At 34.3% G+C, this 17,995-nt stretch overlaps 1 protein-coding gene across 1 annotated transcript in view; it reads right to left on the minus strand.

Annotated features, from left to right (window-relative positions):
* LOC106868936 (paired box protein Pax-5) overlaps nucleotides 1-17,995 on the minus strand; it is a 261,351-nt gene that overhangs the window by 46,739 nt on the left and 196,617 nt on the right. The window contains exons 6-7 of the mRNA XM_052968470.1: nucleotides 14,592-14,644; nucleotides 2,618-2,670 (exon numbers count right to left, since the gene is read on the minus strand). Of these exons, the coding sequence (XP_052824430.1) occupies nucleotides 2,618-2,670; nucleotides 14,592-14,644 (106 nt within the window). The remainder of the gene's footprint in view (nucleotides 1-2,617; nucleotides 2,671-14,591; nucleotides 14,645-17,995) is intronic.

Here is a 17,995-nt window from a genome sequence, read left to right on the forward strand (position 1 = left end):
ATATATATATATATATATATATATATATATACACACGTGTGTGTTTGTGTGTGTGTGTGTACGAAAGAGACAGAATGGTGAATGCCAGTGAATGGATCGGCTTGTAACGAAGAGAGAAGCACACATAATCTAAATGTAATGAAAGAGTTAGTTCGATGCTATATCGGCAGTCAATAGTGAACTAGCAGCAGCAACAACAACAACAACAACAACAACAACAACCACAAATAATGGTAATCAATCGAATCTATGTTCAATTCGATCGCCGCTCTTTGCTCCTTGATTAGAAAGACTCAAAAGCTATGAGAAGGAAAAGAATAACGAAATATATAAATAAATAAATATATAAATGAAATTAAGGGGGGAAAGGACAGAAAGAGGAGGAGAAAATGCATTAAAAGGTCTTTGAGTCACATCTAAATGGAATTACCAAATAACGAATAATGAAAATAAAATAAAATAAATAATACAAAGTATATAAACGTACAAAAACATAATAAAGAGACGCGAAAATTCATTGGTATTCTTGTTCCTTCTTTTTTCTTCTTTCTTTGGCTGTTATTTTTATTTATTTATTGTTTATTTATTTATTTTTGGCTAAATTTGATGAAATCCTAACCAAAAGGATGTATCAATCGGTAATTCTTTGTTAAATCGTTCATAGTTCCAGAACACAGACCAACTATAAAGACAAACCGAAGTGGAAAGAGCTGTGTGTGCGGAGGTGATGGTGGTAATAGTGGTGCGGATGGTGGTGGTGGTGGTAGTGGTGGTGGAGTTGGGGTGGTAGTGCAAGTGAAGAAGTGATAGAGTATAATGGGTGGGTGGGGGAATGAGAGATGTTGAGGATTGCGAGGAGGAGGTCAAAAGAGCGAAACGACTCTTGATGCTTTTACAGTGCAAAGGGTTTTTTCTTGTTTTTTTGTTTGTTTGTGTATAGGTTTGTGTGTGTGGTTTTTCTTTCTCGAAGAGCGCCATCAATGGAATTACCACATCTAGTACTGAGATGGGCAACCAACAATAATATAGAGAAAGAATGTTTGGGTGGGACGAAATAAAAGAAAAGCAGCAAAACAAACGCAAAAATAAGAGAGGGCACATCCTAGTAACTGTGGGTGGTGTCTTTGTCCTCCTTGTTTTACGTTATCTCGCTAATATCATTAATATAATAAAAAAGAGGCGGGACTTTTTTTCTCCCTATTTTTCTACATACAGATGCTTCGTTCTGAAAAAAGACAAGTTAGACCTAAGGTCAGTTAAAGAATTATTCGTGTTTTCTACGCCATAACATCATTATTTTAGCTTTTGTTATTATTGCTACTGGTTGTTGTTGCAGTTGTTGTTGTTTCACCGAAAAAAAAATCAATGGAAATTGAAGAGGTTAATTCATATCTTCTCCTCCCACAAAATTATTGAAGTTCAATTCAACAAAGAGACATTTGCGGCCTCGTCCAATTTCAAGCTACAAATAGTTCTTGCTGCATAGTTTGAACATAACAACAACAACAGCAATAATAATAATAATAATAATAATAATAATAATAATAATAATAATAATAATGATAATAGTAGTAGTAATAATAATAATAATAATAATAATAATAATAATAATAATGATAATAGTAGTAGTAATAATAATAATGATAATAATGACGATGATAACATCAAGACGACCGCAAAGAATAAATAAATTAAGGATTTTTAATTAAAATACTTTCTTGCTGTCATGACTTGCCGGTTGATTGAGACAGTCAACATCTCTCACTTTCAATAACATTCTTTCATATTTTCATATTTCAAAAAAAAATCAAAATAAAGAAATAAAAGAAAAAAAGTATTGTTTCAATGCCAGAAGATCTTGTTACAGTTAAAATAACAAGCTTCGCCTGCTAGAAATGGTAGCCAAATCTGTCTTAAAGATGGTCATCATTTTGATTGTAGGGTGTTCGATCACAGCACTGACTTTTGGCTAACACAAGCATATACTATCCCTAGTCACTACACATGCCAGCAATAGCAGCCGAATTTTCCATAATTCATGCCAATGTTTTTTTACAAAACGGAGTCATTCGATATTGCAATCTTAACCAAACTACATCTGAGCGAATATAAGACAATATGGTCAATCTTGAGATGCCTTTAATCATACGATTGTTGATTTGGGGCTAAAAATCCACAGGAACTCCGTTTTATTTCTATGACCCAAATTTGTGTAGTTTTTAAAGAAAGATAAGTTGCTAATCTCATACACGCCTGAGAGTCATTTCACAGTCGTTATAGTCCTGTGTTCGAGAGTACTACGCGGTACCATGGGCATGTGTTCTAATATAGACTTGGATTAACTGGGGGTTGTGGTCGGCGGAAACAGGGTGGAACTCGGCATACATGGGTGTGTGTGTGTGTGTTTTAAAATGCGTGACAAGAAATGTTATGAACCAGTACTTTTGAACGAAACTCCTTCGTCACGTTTGTTCTGTCCAGGTTACACAGACATTTTCTTCATATTGTCGTTATGGTAAATGCGTTGAGATTGTGACTGGTTAGTTCTAAACCGGTAATTACTGATACTATTACTCCAAAATACGGTTTATTATAAATATACAAATATTAACATTACCTGGTCGTTTTGTGCGTCTGTTCGATTTTCCACATCTGTATGGCCATTTGGCACTGTAAAACAGAAAAGAAAAATACATGTTTAGAACAAAACAATATTCATGTATTCTACAAAGTTGTATATTAACAAGTAGGTAGTATAGGAAATGAGATTGTGTGACGTTAATGCCTCTTTTGGGGTCATTACACACAAATTGGGGGATGAAATCATTCAACTCAAGGACCGAATCGAAACAGAATCGTGAATATGTCATTATATTACGGCACTCGTCCATATTTGGATTTATTGATTTCTTATAGAGGCACAAGTGGAGAATATATTGACAGTATTTATGAGTAAATATAAGCCATGTATTGATATATGATATCAAGTAAAGTAATATATAAAAACACGATTAAATAATGAATTTAGGAATTGTAGTGTGAGACACTAGTGCTTTGGATACTGAAATGCCGAGCAAACAAATTATAATTATATAAATTAGTTAATTGTATGGCTAGATAGTTAGAGAGGTAGATTCAAGTGTGACTTTGCTAGCAGAGAATTAGTTAATTTTAAAAAATACTTTCCAGAAAGATTCTCCCACGCAGTTTAAATGGAAGGAGGAAAAATAAGGGCGAGTGTTCAGACACTGTGGAGCCAGCAATATTACGAGGAACGAGGTCGGTAAATTTTAAACCGAAACGAGGTGATTTCTGACTGCATTGAACCACGGCGAACATTATTCCGTCAAGGCGCCAATCTATTTATTTACCAGCAGTAACCGTGCCTGGACTGGCTGGACTGAAGAACAAATTGTATGTGAACAACTATACGATATTTGTTCATATACAATTTTCATAGTAAATCAACTATTTATTGAATAACAACGTTCGAACTAATACCACTACTACTAATAATAATAATCATCATAGTAATAATTTCTTGCTACTACTACTAATAATAATATTGATTTCTTCCATAGGCAGAAGGCCTTAAATATGGCGGAGGGTAACATTGAATTATATGAATCCTAGTACTTAACTGATCATTTAGTTTATCAACTCCAAAAGTTTGGTAGAGAAAATTAGTTTCAGCGGGGTTTGAATTCAGAACGTAGTGATTCAAGACAAGCAGTGCAATGCACTTTTTTAGAACTCTAAAGATTCAGTAAATCTATTGGCTCTGATCAATCCACTCACTGCACTTCAACTCTATGAAAATGAAAAGATAACTCAGCACAGTATTACAGTGTATAGTAGCCACTCAAAATACGATCCAATCTCAGATGTAACCTGTTACTCTTTAAAACCGATGATACAGTGTTAAGCTCTTAGAATAAATGTTAACCTACAGTTTAATAAAAAAAAAAGTCATTATAATTACCAGTAGGAAGATAAAGATTTCTTAAGTGTGATAGTATTAAGGATGGAAATCAAGAGTTGGATATAAAAAAAGGTGAAAAGGTTTAGGTCTCGGGTATCCTTCAGCAGATTTCAGCGTTCAAGAAAAGTCTCTCAACATTTCTTTTACTTTTGTAGGAAGTCAATAAGATAAATGCGACTGCAATAAAAGCAGTAAAACTCTCTCCCTCATTTCACAAAGTAAGTTCGATAAATCCAGTTTTAATTTTCACAGAGAAAACTGCCTGCTCCTTCCAGTCAAAAGAAGGAAGAAGGCAGTGGGACAATGTTCCTTATAATAATCCTTTCTACTATAAGCACAAGGCCTGAAAATTTGAGAGAGGGGTTGAGTAGATGACATCGATCCCAGACCTCAACTGGTACATAGTTTATCGACCCCGTAAGGAGGAAAGGCAAAGACCTCCTCGCCGGAGTTTGAACTCAGAACGTTAAGACGGAGGAAATACTGCTAAGTATTTTGTTGCGGTGTGATGCCGATTCTGCCGGCTCGCCGCCTTAATAATAATAATGACAACACCTCACATAATTATACTTTGCCCTATACAAATGTTATGAATTCGATTTCACATTTACTCTTTTAAATATGGCGTGAATTGATCCAGGTCGTCTGATACTCTATTAGTAAACTTTTCAGCTTCCAATTGCTTAATTTGTAATCATTTGTGGAAGATATTTCTAAAGTGTTTTCTACGTAAAATTGAACACTAAAATGATATGTATGTATGTATGTATGTATGTGTGTGTGTATCCACCCACCATTTTAACACTTACCAAACGTGATTAGAAAGAATAGCAAACTGAAATAAATACACACACTAACATGTCCGCAGCTTTGATGTATGCAATAAATTTTCGCTTAAATATTGTAAATCACTCATTGAAATAAGAGGGTGGAAAGTAGTGAAACATTCTCAAATTGAATTTAAAAACAAAACAAAAAGCAAACGCCGAAAAAGGTTAATTGCTGAAAATTTTGAAGCATTTGTAATTCAGTGAGACTAGTTTTTGTTTTTTCTTTTATTTAATTTTTCGACTTGTTTTAGTTTTAATTTCTATTTCTAATATACATCGAGTAAAAGGAAAGAAATTTAATATATTCCTGAACACGTAATTTATTTCCAAGGACACCTAAGTAATATGGGAGTAACGTGAGATCTATTACAATTCATAAAGCTAAAATTGGATTCAAGAAGGAAGGCGAGTGTGGCGATACCACCATTCTAGACCACACGGTATTTTTTGATATGATACATAGAAAGCAATAGAAACATTTTTATTTTAAAGATTAATGATGTATTGATTAAACCATGGAGAGGACATCACAAAACATGATAGAAAACTTACTCCAGGACAAAACAAGAAAAGTGGAAATAGTTAAAGAAAATTTCGGCATGTGAGTTTGTCATCGCCGTATACTTAAAACATATAGAACTCCATTTTCGCATAGTGCTACAGCCATAGCAAAGTGACCTTAGAGACAAAATGCTCGCGTTGCAAAAATACTACAAAATTAGTGGGATATCACAAAGAGGCTAAGGACACGTATAGCAGTATAGCAAATATAGTTTGGTTGAAACTGTTCATTCCAAAACTTTATTTTTGTCAATCACATTGTTAAAAATGTGATGCGTTCGAAATTTAAAATTTATAAAATTTCACGAAGGAAGATAAAATAGAGACTGAGGGCATTCCAATAATTTTTTTCTTTTTTTTTTGTCACCGACTCCATTAATCTAGTGGATCACTTATTATACAGCGTTTAATTCAGGTGGATTTGATCTTATGAAATGCTGATGCACTTTTTGAAAAGAAAGGCCTTTAAAAATGCGTGAGAGAGGGAAACTGGGAAAGAAAATTATAGAATAGTAAAGCGGTAAAAGTGTAGTTGTTATTGGTAGAGGAAACAAATACTATTTTGTTGACAGAGTGGGGTGCAATTGAAGTAAAGAGAAATGAAAGAGAGAGAGGGGGAGAGAGAGAGAGAGAGAGAGAGAGAGAGAGAGAGAGAGAGAGAGAGTAGGTAGGATTGGTGATCAAAGCAATAATTCAAGAAAGGGGCACACAGATAATGAGAAGATCGGGTTTTATGGAAGAAGCTATGACTAAGAAGACATACAGACAGACAGACAGACAGACAGACAGACAGACAGATAGATAGATAGATAGATAGATAGATAGATAGATAGATAGATATGCGAAGAGTAAGAAAGAAACTGAGAGAATGACAAGTATGTAAAGATCATTTTTCCTTAATGAAATTAATAAAGAAATAAAGAAAAACAGGAATAGATAACAGAATAACAAACAAAAAAGCAAAATAAACAATTACAGCAAGCACAACAAAGAAGGTGAAGAAATACATCATTTAAAGATCTGTAAACTGATCTCAACTACTAATGTTGTACGATAAAATCGCGTGCAAGATAATATTTGATGATATATTACGATTGTTTTGCATGTTAGAGTCATCTAAGTTGCCGCCGTTTTCAAAAGAAAACAAAATAAAATAAAATTAATAATAATAAAGGAATATGTAGGCGTGGCATTTGGGGCTACATATGAAGAGACGTAAGGGTTGGGATCCTCTAATTGGACATGGTAACAGGTCAGATTCACAATACTTGAAGCAGCTAACTGAGCACAAAATCAGTCTCTCACTACACGATACCACGCCATACCCTACCACTTCTCTCTAGCTCGGCGTCCAAACAATTCATTATTGATATCACTAAATTGTTTATAGATTCGATAATTAAATAGAGTTAAATGAAGCAATATCGTAGTTTAATCCCAGTAGCTACATTTTTATTTATGAGAGCTTTTCCACTATTTCGCCAACCACATGCACACGTACGCATGCATGCACCCACAACATTATTATTACAAAGGAAACTATTATCTGAGCGTTAGGGCAGTTAGTATGCCAGCAAACAACATACAAGTAAATATGCTATTACGTGGTCGCTAAAATTGCTAGAAATAACACCAACATTTCCTTCGCAACACAACGCTATATCTTCCATAATGTGGTCTACGAAACATTGTTCCTAAAAGTTTATAAAGCAGGAATGGTTCGGCCCTTGGCAACTTTTGATTGTAAGCCGATTCGAGGGGGAAGACCTACAATCAAAGATTGTTAATCTGTAGCCATCGTGTTTTTTGTATATCATAGTCAGTGATAAATTAATATATACCTTAGTGACAAAGAAAATATAGGAGGGATATATATAACAGAAAGACAAAAGTGATAAGATAGCTCATTAAAACAAACCAACACTGTATACATTTGAAAACTAAAATGAATATTCTTACATGCAACATTAACAGTCTGAAGACCACCAAGGTAACCTCAATTATTATTTTTATTCTCATTTTATTACCCTCCGCGCCATCAAGTCAAATTATAATGCTGTTGATGAAAACTGCTTCAGTTGTAAAGATCTTCAATGGTAAATTGGGTTTCTTCCCCCATTTACTTCGCTCCACTTCTTATCCGGAATGTTTTTTCCGAAAAGAAACTGTTAAATGATCAGCTGGCACACATCCCGCGATTTATATTCTTTATGTTGATATTGGTTTCATTTCTCAGGCAGCAGCCATGTTTGACCATCGGCATCAATAATTCATGCGACCATATCGAAACAATTACTTATTTGTATTTCTATGGTCACTAAGTTACGTAGTTTTTAAAAAATACTTTTATTTTTCCACATAAACGCGGTCTCAGGCACATGTATATATATGACCTGTTGTCGGACAGATAACCAAGTTCTATTCACAACCTACTGCTTCTTCTGAAGATATAGACGAAAATGACTGCCCAATAAGATATGAAGTGAAATCGAAAGTGAGACAATGTGTTTGCGACCGAAGTTTGTAAGTAGAATATTATATATATATATATATATATATATATGACATAACTGGTAATGAGGGTTCCGGTTGATCCGATCAACGAAACAGGTTGTTTTAATTACACATGTTGGTAGGGTAACCCATGATCTATAATAACTTTTCTTCCTTTTTCTTCTTCATCCCTGGCAAATAATGGATTCAAGAAGTAGTATGAGGTCATTGAATTCTTGCCGAAGGAAAGATGCAGCTTCTCCGACATCCATAGAAGGATACAGGTTGTTTACGGAGATGACACCACTGACAAGACGAATGTGCACAGATGGATGAAGAAGTTTTAAAAATAGCCAGCCTCCATGCGGAGTGAGACCGAACGTGTGGGCGAATTGATTCGCGCTGACAGATGAGTCACAATGGCTGACTTTGCTGCACTGCTGAAGTCTGGTCTCAATACGTTGCAAAAGATAGTGGAAGACTATGGGTATTGGAAAATGTGTAAAGTGAGCACCTCGGCAGTTGACAGGCGACTTGAAGGGGAGAATGGTGAAAGTCTGCTCTGAATTGTTGGAAGCGTTTGAAGCCCGGGAAAATACATTTTTCCAGATCAGGTAGCAGGCGATAAAAGTGATTCTATCTTTAACATATACATATAATGCATGGAATGCTTGTAAACGAAATTCAGTTGCGCCTCTTTCCATAACGTAAGCTATTTAAGACCTGAGATAGGCAGAGAAAGTTCTGGTGACTCTTTTGGAAGGGATGACAGAGGCTTCCATTCTCCTTAATTTTCTTACTATGCTTGTACCGCGAATAGGATCTTAAATAAGAGAATCCGAAAAAACTGGTAAAAGCTATTAGGAGGCAGAGACCGAAAAAGAATCTTTAAAAAAATCCTCATTCTTCATAACAATATGTGACCACACATATATATAATAATAAACAGACAATTGGCAAATGTGACAGGCCGATGATTCCCTCAGCCACCATATCTGGTGCCATTCATCTTCCACCTGTTCGGTCCAATGAAGGGCAGTGTTCGTGAACAACAATTTAATGACACCGACAAGATGAGAGTAGGCGTGAAGAAGTGGGTACAGTAATGCACACCTGAATTGTTGAGTTCAATGATGGCACGAATGCATCATTTGTTATTGAGAATATATGGAGGAGTACATTTTCATAGAACACTTACTCTAGGAATATGAGCAATTTGAACGACTTACGCCAGTTAATGAAAAGAGTTATGCTCACTTTTGCATTAATTTCGGTACAACACTGCTACATATATTTATAAATATCTGTGTGTGTGTGGAGGGGTGAATGCATGTATGCGTGACATGTGTAATACACACAAACAGATATACATATATTTACATAGAGTATATACGCATATACATAGATTTATATATACATACATACATACACACGTACTTATATATATTTACATCCGTGTATGTGCACACAGATTTATATATATATATATATATATATATATATATATACATACACACGTACATATATGTATTTACACACGCACATATATAATACCCGCGCACATATGCTTACAAACACATACACCCACACTCCTTCCTTTTACTTTTATAGAGCAGTCCGTTCTTCCGTTGGTAATGCATTTCTCAAGATATCTCTCTTCCTTTCATAGAGTAAGAAACTCGTAATATTTAATCAAGAAGGTATTTTCCATCCTTGAACCTCCTGCCCCTACATCCGTCATTTTCTTTTACTGGTTAGATATATTTTGAACATTAATAAACTCAAACATACTGCTCTATATGTATGCGTATATTCATGTACATGAAAATAAGGTTACCTCAAAGCTCTTCATTCTTTGTATTTCAGTTCGTTACAACACACACACACACACACAGCTATCAATTTTAAGTACGCGCGCGCGCACGTATGTGTAAGTTAATTTCAAACCTCAAAGCTTTTTCATTCTTCACATTTCAACTCGTTGCCACATACGAAATACACATACACATACATCCACACATAGAACTATCAATTTTAAAACAAAGCAACAGCTCAGTAAATATTACACAATTATTTGATGAAAATGTTCATTTCTTCACCATTTTTGTTCTACTCGTATTTATTAACGTTGTTGCTAATTTCCTTTTCGACTTTTATGAAATCTGAGAAAAGATGAAGACTTTATAAATAAAATCTAATTTTATATTGATCTTGAACGAGTCGACAAAATGTCTGAAATGGTTTTCATGTATGGTTGATCTAAAGGAGCTGTAAATTCTAATGAACAGCATATATACGATACTCATGTCTATAAAATAGCGATTATAAACCAAAATAGACCTTTGTTATTACGAGAATCTTTATTTTTATGAATGCTATCAACATCATCATTATCATTATCACTATAACTATAATCTCTCATATTAATATTCTTTTATTATAGTTATCAATTTGAGAAGGGTAATGGATTGGCAGAATCAGTTAGAGAGTGGGACAAAAGGTTTTCTGCTGTATAGATATGATGTTGTATGAGTTATGTCCGCCTATGTTCTGAGTTCAAATCTCGCTGATATGCCATTGTTTCTTTCTGTGTCATTAATTGAATTATATTTGTTCAATCGCGAATCTAATTATATTAAGGCTTACTTTTTTTATATTTAGGAGGCTGAGAGGTTGGGATAAGGGCTATAGATTCAACACAGGAAGAAAGGGTGTAGCACAAATTTTTTTTTTTTTTGGGGGGGGGGAGGATAATTCCGAGGTTAACGGAGAGAAAAAGAAAGGGAATCTGGTCCAAATATTTGTATCAGAGTAGAATCTACTAAATGTGTCCAAGGATTGAGAGGTAGTGCTAAACAATGCGACCAGACTAGTTTACGTCCAATGAATAAAAAATGTGCAAGTAATCTAATCCGATGAGCTTCTGCATAGTTTCTGGTTACCAAATTTCACCAAAACGGCTTCTATCAATCCAAGGCTATGGTAGAAGCTAAGTGTGTAATATCACCAGACGTTAAACAATGTGAAAACATTCTTAACGAAACGGGCTGCTGATGAGTAAACTGTTTCGAGAGGCCCCAGTTTGAAAAAAAAATGTAAGGACATAATTTTTCATGATCTTTACATTAATTGAATCAAACACTTATCAATCAATGTAAGAGCATTAGGTGTATGCTTAATTTTGTTTTTCGTGTGATGTTCCTTAGCAGAAAAGATGTTGGCTGAGAGGATTTTTTTTAAGATCTAAAGTTTGTTAATCAACATATGGAAATCATTAGCAATATTGCCATTTCCGGATACTAATGTTACACAATCGTATCTTACAGCTTTGAAAGATATATATTCTAAATGCTTTTCTTTTAATTAATTTCTTCCTCTTCCGAAAAGAAAAAATCATGAAAAATAAAATAGCATGAATTATTAATATTTTCACTTTAATGACATATTTTAAGTTTTAACGGGAAAAGGGAAAATTCCCTTAACGTTAAGCAGGAAATATTTCGCTCGTATTTAATCATATTGCTTAATGTAATATAATCAATTCGTTATATTCTTAATTAATGAAAGAAACGCTTCCATGGGAAGAACTGTTAAGTACTTTGCTAATTTTTTCTTTCTAATTTCAATAACAATTAATTTTCTTATTAATTGCACAATCTCGTAACGTATACGAGGCAAAAGCTTTGTTCATATATAAAAGATTTTAGTCATTAGAAAGCAGCCATGATGGAGCAATACTTTCAAGAGTCTTTAGTCAAATATATGAAATCCAATATTTATTAGTCTAGTACACAAGTTATTGAATCCATTAATCGAGCATCTAAATTACTTTTAACAGTGAAGAGGCATCTAAAAACACCTTTTTTGCACTTATACACGCATACACATACATACAATGTACTTCTTTGTATTTTCGCTCACTCCCAAAGAAGTCGAGACTACAGTAAAAATAATTGTATAAGGTGGAGCCTACAGGTGATTATACCTTGTATGCAGAAAAGTCACCCATATAATATCCGCAATAATATCAATAGACAAAAAGAGAACTTAAATTTTAGAAATTTATAAAACAAAATTAAATTGAAAAGTTATAAGTAATAAAATATGGGATGAGAGATAAAAAGAATGAAGAGAATAGGCCAAAACACTGAGAAGTAGAAAAACAAATCTAGAAAACAGTGTGACACACAGAAAGGTTTGGAGAAACAAGCAGAAACTAAAAACAGGAAGCTATATACCGCTTTTTATTTGTGCGTGAAATTCTCAAGGCAGTGTATTATCACCACCACCACCACCACTATTACTTGAGTCTTAAATTGTCAGGCATCTCCATGATAGAATATTTCGCTCTACGCACACGCAACAGAGATTTATATATTATGGTTTCATATTTCCTCAATTGTTTATAATTTATTCAAGTTGAGTTGAATACATTCTTAACACTAAGACATGCCCCAATAGCGTCATGCTGCTTTCAACATCGTGTGAAGGAAAGAGATGATACTGTCGAAAAATACCTAAATCACGGTGATGTCAAATCAACTACTAATGATAAAGAAAAATTCCCGCAGTGTAACTTGTACACATATCAGATAGATAAATAGATAGATAGATAGATAGATAGATAGATAGATAGATAGATAGATAGATAGATAGATAGATAGATAGATAGACAGACAGACAGAAAGACAGATAGACAGAAAGCCAGACAGACAGATAGATAGATAGATAGATAGATAGATAGATAGATAGATAGATAGATAAGAATTCTAAATAAATAGATGAATAAATACATATATGTTAACTAAACTATGAAACGTCAGTCAGACAGAAACAGTGGCTGCATTTTTTTAATGTAAATTTAGGAGTCGAATTTTTCCACTAACCAGAAAAAATTATAATTAAAAAATAAATCAATCATTAAATCAATTTATTAAATTAAATGAAAATCGATTCAATATTCTTTTTTTCTTTTTTTCTTTCCATTCTTTATTTTCGACTGAAACTACGAAAGTTTAGTGGGTGGAAATAGAGAGATTTCAGCTGTTTATACGAATTAGGCGATTTCAATCACGCTTGGATGGAAGGCACGTGCAAAGTTGTTGCTGGCAGTTCTTATGGGGGTATAAAATTAAGTTGTGCTTCTTAAGTAAGCGCTCATCCATAGCATATTTTCGACAGCAGTACAAACAGGTTCATAAAAGCAATAGGACTTGAAATAAATAAATGAATAAGTATATAAACAATAAAATAAAAACCACATGCATGAGAATGTATGCATACATACACCATGCACAGAGTACTATTATTTGTATTACACGCATCATAAAATATACATGCATGCACACACACACACACACACACACATAATTTAAGAACCGTTTCGTATATATTCCATGATGAAGTTCAGAAAAAATTTGATGGGCGGAGTTTGATAAGAATTAGTACCATATTTCTTTCTCAGTATATTTTTTAAATAACTATAATCTTCTATACAAATGAGATTATCAAAGACAAAAAACGAAGAAAGAAAGAAAGAAAGAAAGAAAGAACAGTTTTGCAAACTACAGTCATCATAGATTCTGGATAGTAAATATCAGTTACTCAAGTCAACGAGAGCGACTAATTATCCATCAGACCAAACCCTATCTAGGAAAAGTGCAATGGATAATGTAATCCCCCAAAATACCCTGCGTGGTCATAGCTGGAACGCCTTTGGTTATAGGTCTATAGGACTTGGGTTACGTGAGCTTAAGAGCAACAAGAATTATAATTTTTGTCCATATACCAAATAAGTAGAAAATAAACAAATCTCTACCAGTCACTAGATAGAGTGCAATGTGCAAATTAATAAGCAGTAGCTTATCAAATATCCTTTATACTAGATCTTTCCAGCTGAGCCTATTGAAAGTCAATATGATCCCGAAGGTATTACAGTCAATCTCAAATGAACACCCCATCCTTTCAGTTATTTAGGTAGACATTCCAGTCTTCTGTTTAGTGTATATTGTGTATCCAATACTAGCCAATGCATTCTCCACTTTTCTCTATAAAAGACGACAGAGTACGGTTTGAAGAAAATGTGGTTGCATTATCTAGCGGGCTAAGTAGTTGGTCCCTTATTCGCTTGTCTACTGCTTCTTGTTGCCATTTTTAAACATAAGATTAGATCTGATCTAAGAGATCTATGATCAAAAGACGTTCCAAATATTATCTAGATTTACTGTATATTCAATGTGTATTTCCATTTGTTTTAAATGGATGTACACAATGGATTCGAGGGAGATGTACCTGTTATATTGGAGAGAACAAATAACAACAATCAGAATCCCTTTACTGACTATTCCAGTTGACTATTCTTATGGCTCATACTATGATGTAAAAAGAAAAATTACTATTCATGCTTTGAAAAAAATATGAGAAAGAAAAAGAAGCAAATTCTAGAGAATTGAATAATTTGGAACTAGTTTCGTTCCCACTTGGCAGTACTATTTCCCCATCACTCATAGTGCCCAAGCACTCAAGTGAGGCATAAATACTACAATGTTTTACTTTGTTCACTCACTCGAGTTACAAGACTGTACTCGGTCGCTCAACCAGCCAAACTATCCTGAAGTCCCATAGCCCTAGATATACTGTGTCTGAATAAAAGAAGGTATGAGTGCGTTTGAAAATAGCTCTGTTAAATCAGAACTTACATGTGACTACATAACATCATCAAAAACAAGAAGTGACAGGAAAGTTCATGAACACAGCTATTTCTTCTAAAGTAGAAATCCTACAATAGTAACAACAAAAGAAGCTATATGAGTGTATTAAGATAACCGGACTTGTTTGCGTGGTACTTCGCATCATTTTATGTGGTTGAACCCTCCATTTGGGGGAACCCTTTCTTCTTATTATTTTGTTGTCCTATAATGTCATTATCTATCATCACTGTCTTTATTGCTTTGCACTTTTTCATGTTCGTTATTTCTTTTGTATTACGTCTTTGTACTACCCAGAACGACTTGGGTCCTTGTGGATAATAAATGAAGTTATTTTCATGGGTGGTAGTAGTAGTAGTAGTAGTAGTAGTAGTAGTAGTAGTAGTAGTAGTAGTAGTATGAGGGTATTCTACAAATCCAAAAATTCACTTGTCCTTTCTTTTGAATAATTTTCATCACAAAGGCAGATTGTTTCACTCCCCGCTCCCCTACTTTCACTACTATCACATATTACTGCCCCTCGCCGCAACCACATCTACTGTCAACCCGACATCTCGACAGCTCCATTTCAATACCGAAGTGATATTCAGATGCAAACTGAGAGAAGAAAAAGATAATATATGCAACCAAAGGGATAGAGACCAAAGTGCGATGGGAGGAAGATGCAATAATAATAATAATAATAATAATAATAATAATAGTAAATGTTAATCAGATTAAGATATTGTTTACATAACAGCATGATATCCATCACTTTCTCTCACTCTTTCTCATTCTCTTGCATTTATTTATTTATTTATTCATTTATTACAAACAGAAATAAAATATCAGAAGAAAAGGAGTGACGTACAAAGCCCATGGCTAAAAGGAGACTAGAGTAAATTCTTTTCTTTTTTTTTTCCAGGGCGATACAGCTAACCTTCACGGTCCAATGCGATCAGATTCCGGTAATTCCCAGCTAACTCATCGAACAAATTGATATGACAACAAAGACCAGCATGAAAGTAGCGCGCGTGCGTACGTGTATATGTGTGTTTGTGTGTGTGTGTGTGTGTGTGCGCGCGCATGCGCATATATACAAGATAGATGATGTCCCAGAGAAAGAAGATGTGCAAAAAGACAAAGAAAGAAGTTAGCGTTAATATTATAAATAATGAGCAAGAGCGTAATATAGTAGGAAGAGAGAATGATCTGATGAAGAAAACGTACAAGTGGATTGTGACAGACGATTTAATTTGCTTATAAAGTGCTTAAAAGAAAAGAAAAAGGTAAAAATGGAACAGCTTTAGTTTGTGTTTATCAAGTGCTATGAATTCCGTCTGAATTATGAGTAATTCAATGTCATTGTAGCGAATAAGATTAAGTAACAGACAATAACGCAGAGAAAAGAATAACAAAAAAAAAATGGAGAAAACATGGTGGAAATTGTACAATTCCCGTAACTAACTACCATTAATAAATAAAGCTTGTAGCCCTTGCATTGTTGTCGTTCGGTTCTTGTTCAAATCACCCCCTATCGAATTAAAATGAAGGATGCATTCAAGCAATGGTATTCTAACTCGCCGATAGCGAAACTTTTTAGTCCGGCATGCCGATATATAAATTTCTTTAATAATTCTGTCAATGAACTATCACTAGCGTTTTGTATTTATGTTTTAGGTCAATGTTAATATATAAGAATTGTTATAACATGATATTGCAAGACGATTCATTTTCATGGTCCATTGCATGTCACCTATGAATCCGTGATATATCGCTGCTGTCGTGCGTACCTTAGGTTTCCCCCACTGTCCCAGGTACACAAAAGTATTTAATGGTTGTGTCCAGAGTTCGTTTATTCATAAGTCTGCTCCACCAGGGTTGACATGAGCCTAAACAACAAGAATTGGGTCATTCCGAGTCAAATATGCTATATTCTTAATATTAGCGCCCTTTTATTTTTCTGGTTCTTTTTCTTAACTACATTTGGAACGGATAATGAAAACAGGGCTACTGATCAACTGAAGAGAAATGGAGAGGGGGAAGGTATTTCTTTCAACCAATTACATGAAGAGATATCGTGGTGAAACCTAAGAATAAATTACAATCTATCAAAACTAAAATCTGATAAACCGCATTGCGACATCACTAAGGCTTACTCGTCTTTTATCTTCTCCGTGGCACCCTGCACCAACTTTTACTGCCAATGCCAAGAGAGATGTCTTAATAACTTAGATGTTTTCCCATCTCAGTTGTGCTTTAACACTTAAAGCAAGTGTATTTTAAGGAGGAAAATTTGAATGCTATTTTTAGCTGGTCAAAGAGCCGTGTAGAGGCGCTTATATATAATTTTATTAAACCATTTGATATTTTATTGGTGATGTTCGTTTGAGGCTTGGGTATCTTTATATTGACTTATATGGTATGCTTGGGATTCTCTCGTCAATTAGTTTTACTGTTTAATCACAGTGGATTGAAGGGAGAAACTTAGCTTCAAACCACTGAACGAACCCAAATGCTTACAAAAGAGTGGACTCTGTTCAAGACACCCTAAAGTCCAGCCGGTGGTGTTAAATCGGGCGACGGCTTAAGTCTGCCGTTATAAGCTGCTATTCTTCTAACCATTAACGAACTGAAATGTGCGCGCGTGCGTGTGTGTGTATGTGTGTGTAAGTCTATGTATGTTTATGAATAAGAGTGTGTTAATAGATAATTGGGGTTTTTTTATGTCCATTCTTTTATAACTTGTCAATGGTACATACTTATTCATGAAGTCACTTGTATATAAGCACAGTAAAGTCTGTACAATTCTGTTGCAAGCTAGAAATAAGTAACTTAACTGCTCGTGTGTGTGTGTGAGCGGAAGCGTAAAATTAATGATATATATATATATCAGAAGTATACGTGTGTATGCATGTGTATATGTACTTATGTATCTAAGATTAGCATGCTCACGACGATTTATTAATGAGTAGTAGTAGTAGTAGTAGTAGTAGTAGTAGTAGTAGTAGTAGTAGTAGTAGTAGTAGTAATATACTTTAGTATTAAAATAGAAAAAAAGATGTAAAACAAGCGGGTCAAATTAGGCATTGACCCATAACTAGCTGGCACACTTTACGAATGAAAACACCTAACAACTATAAAGAAAGCTAATATTACAAGATACTAAATAAATAAATACAAATTTCCGAAGCTTAAACCCAACCTGCGCCTCCCAACACATCCATAAAACCAAGCATACTTACACACACTAGCATGCATAAACACAAACACACACACACACACGCACACAAATTGTAACATTTTCTTTCTTTCTTTCGCTGTACATGTTTCTTCCAAACAACAAGCTACGCCAAGTCTTTCAACACAAACAATACATATACTTATTCTTAAAGAAAAAATATTTACAATATATGTGTGTGTGTGTGTGTGTGTGTGTGTGT

The sequence above is a fragment of the Octopus bimaculoides genome, chromosome 6 (assembly GCF_001194135.2).
Source record: "Octopus bimaculoides isolate UCB-OBI-ISO-001 chromosome 6, ASM119413v2, whole genome shotgun sequence".
In the NCBI taxonomy this organism is placed as follows: domain Eukaryota; kingdom Metazoa; phylum Mollusca; class Cephalopoda; order Octopoda; family Octopodidae; genus Octopus; species Octopus bimaculoides.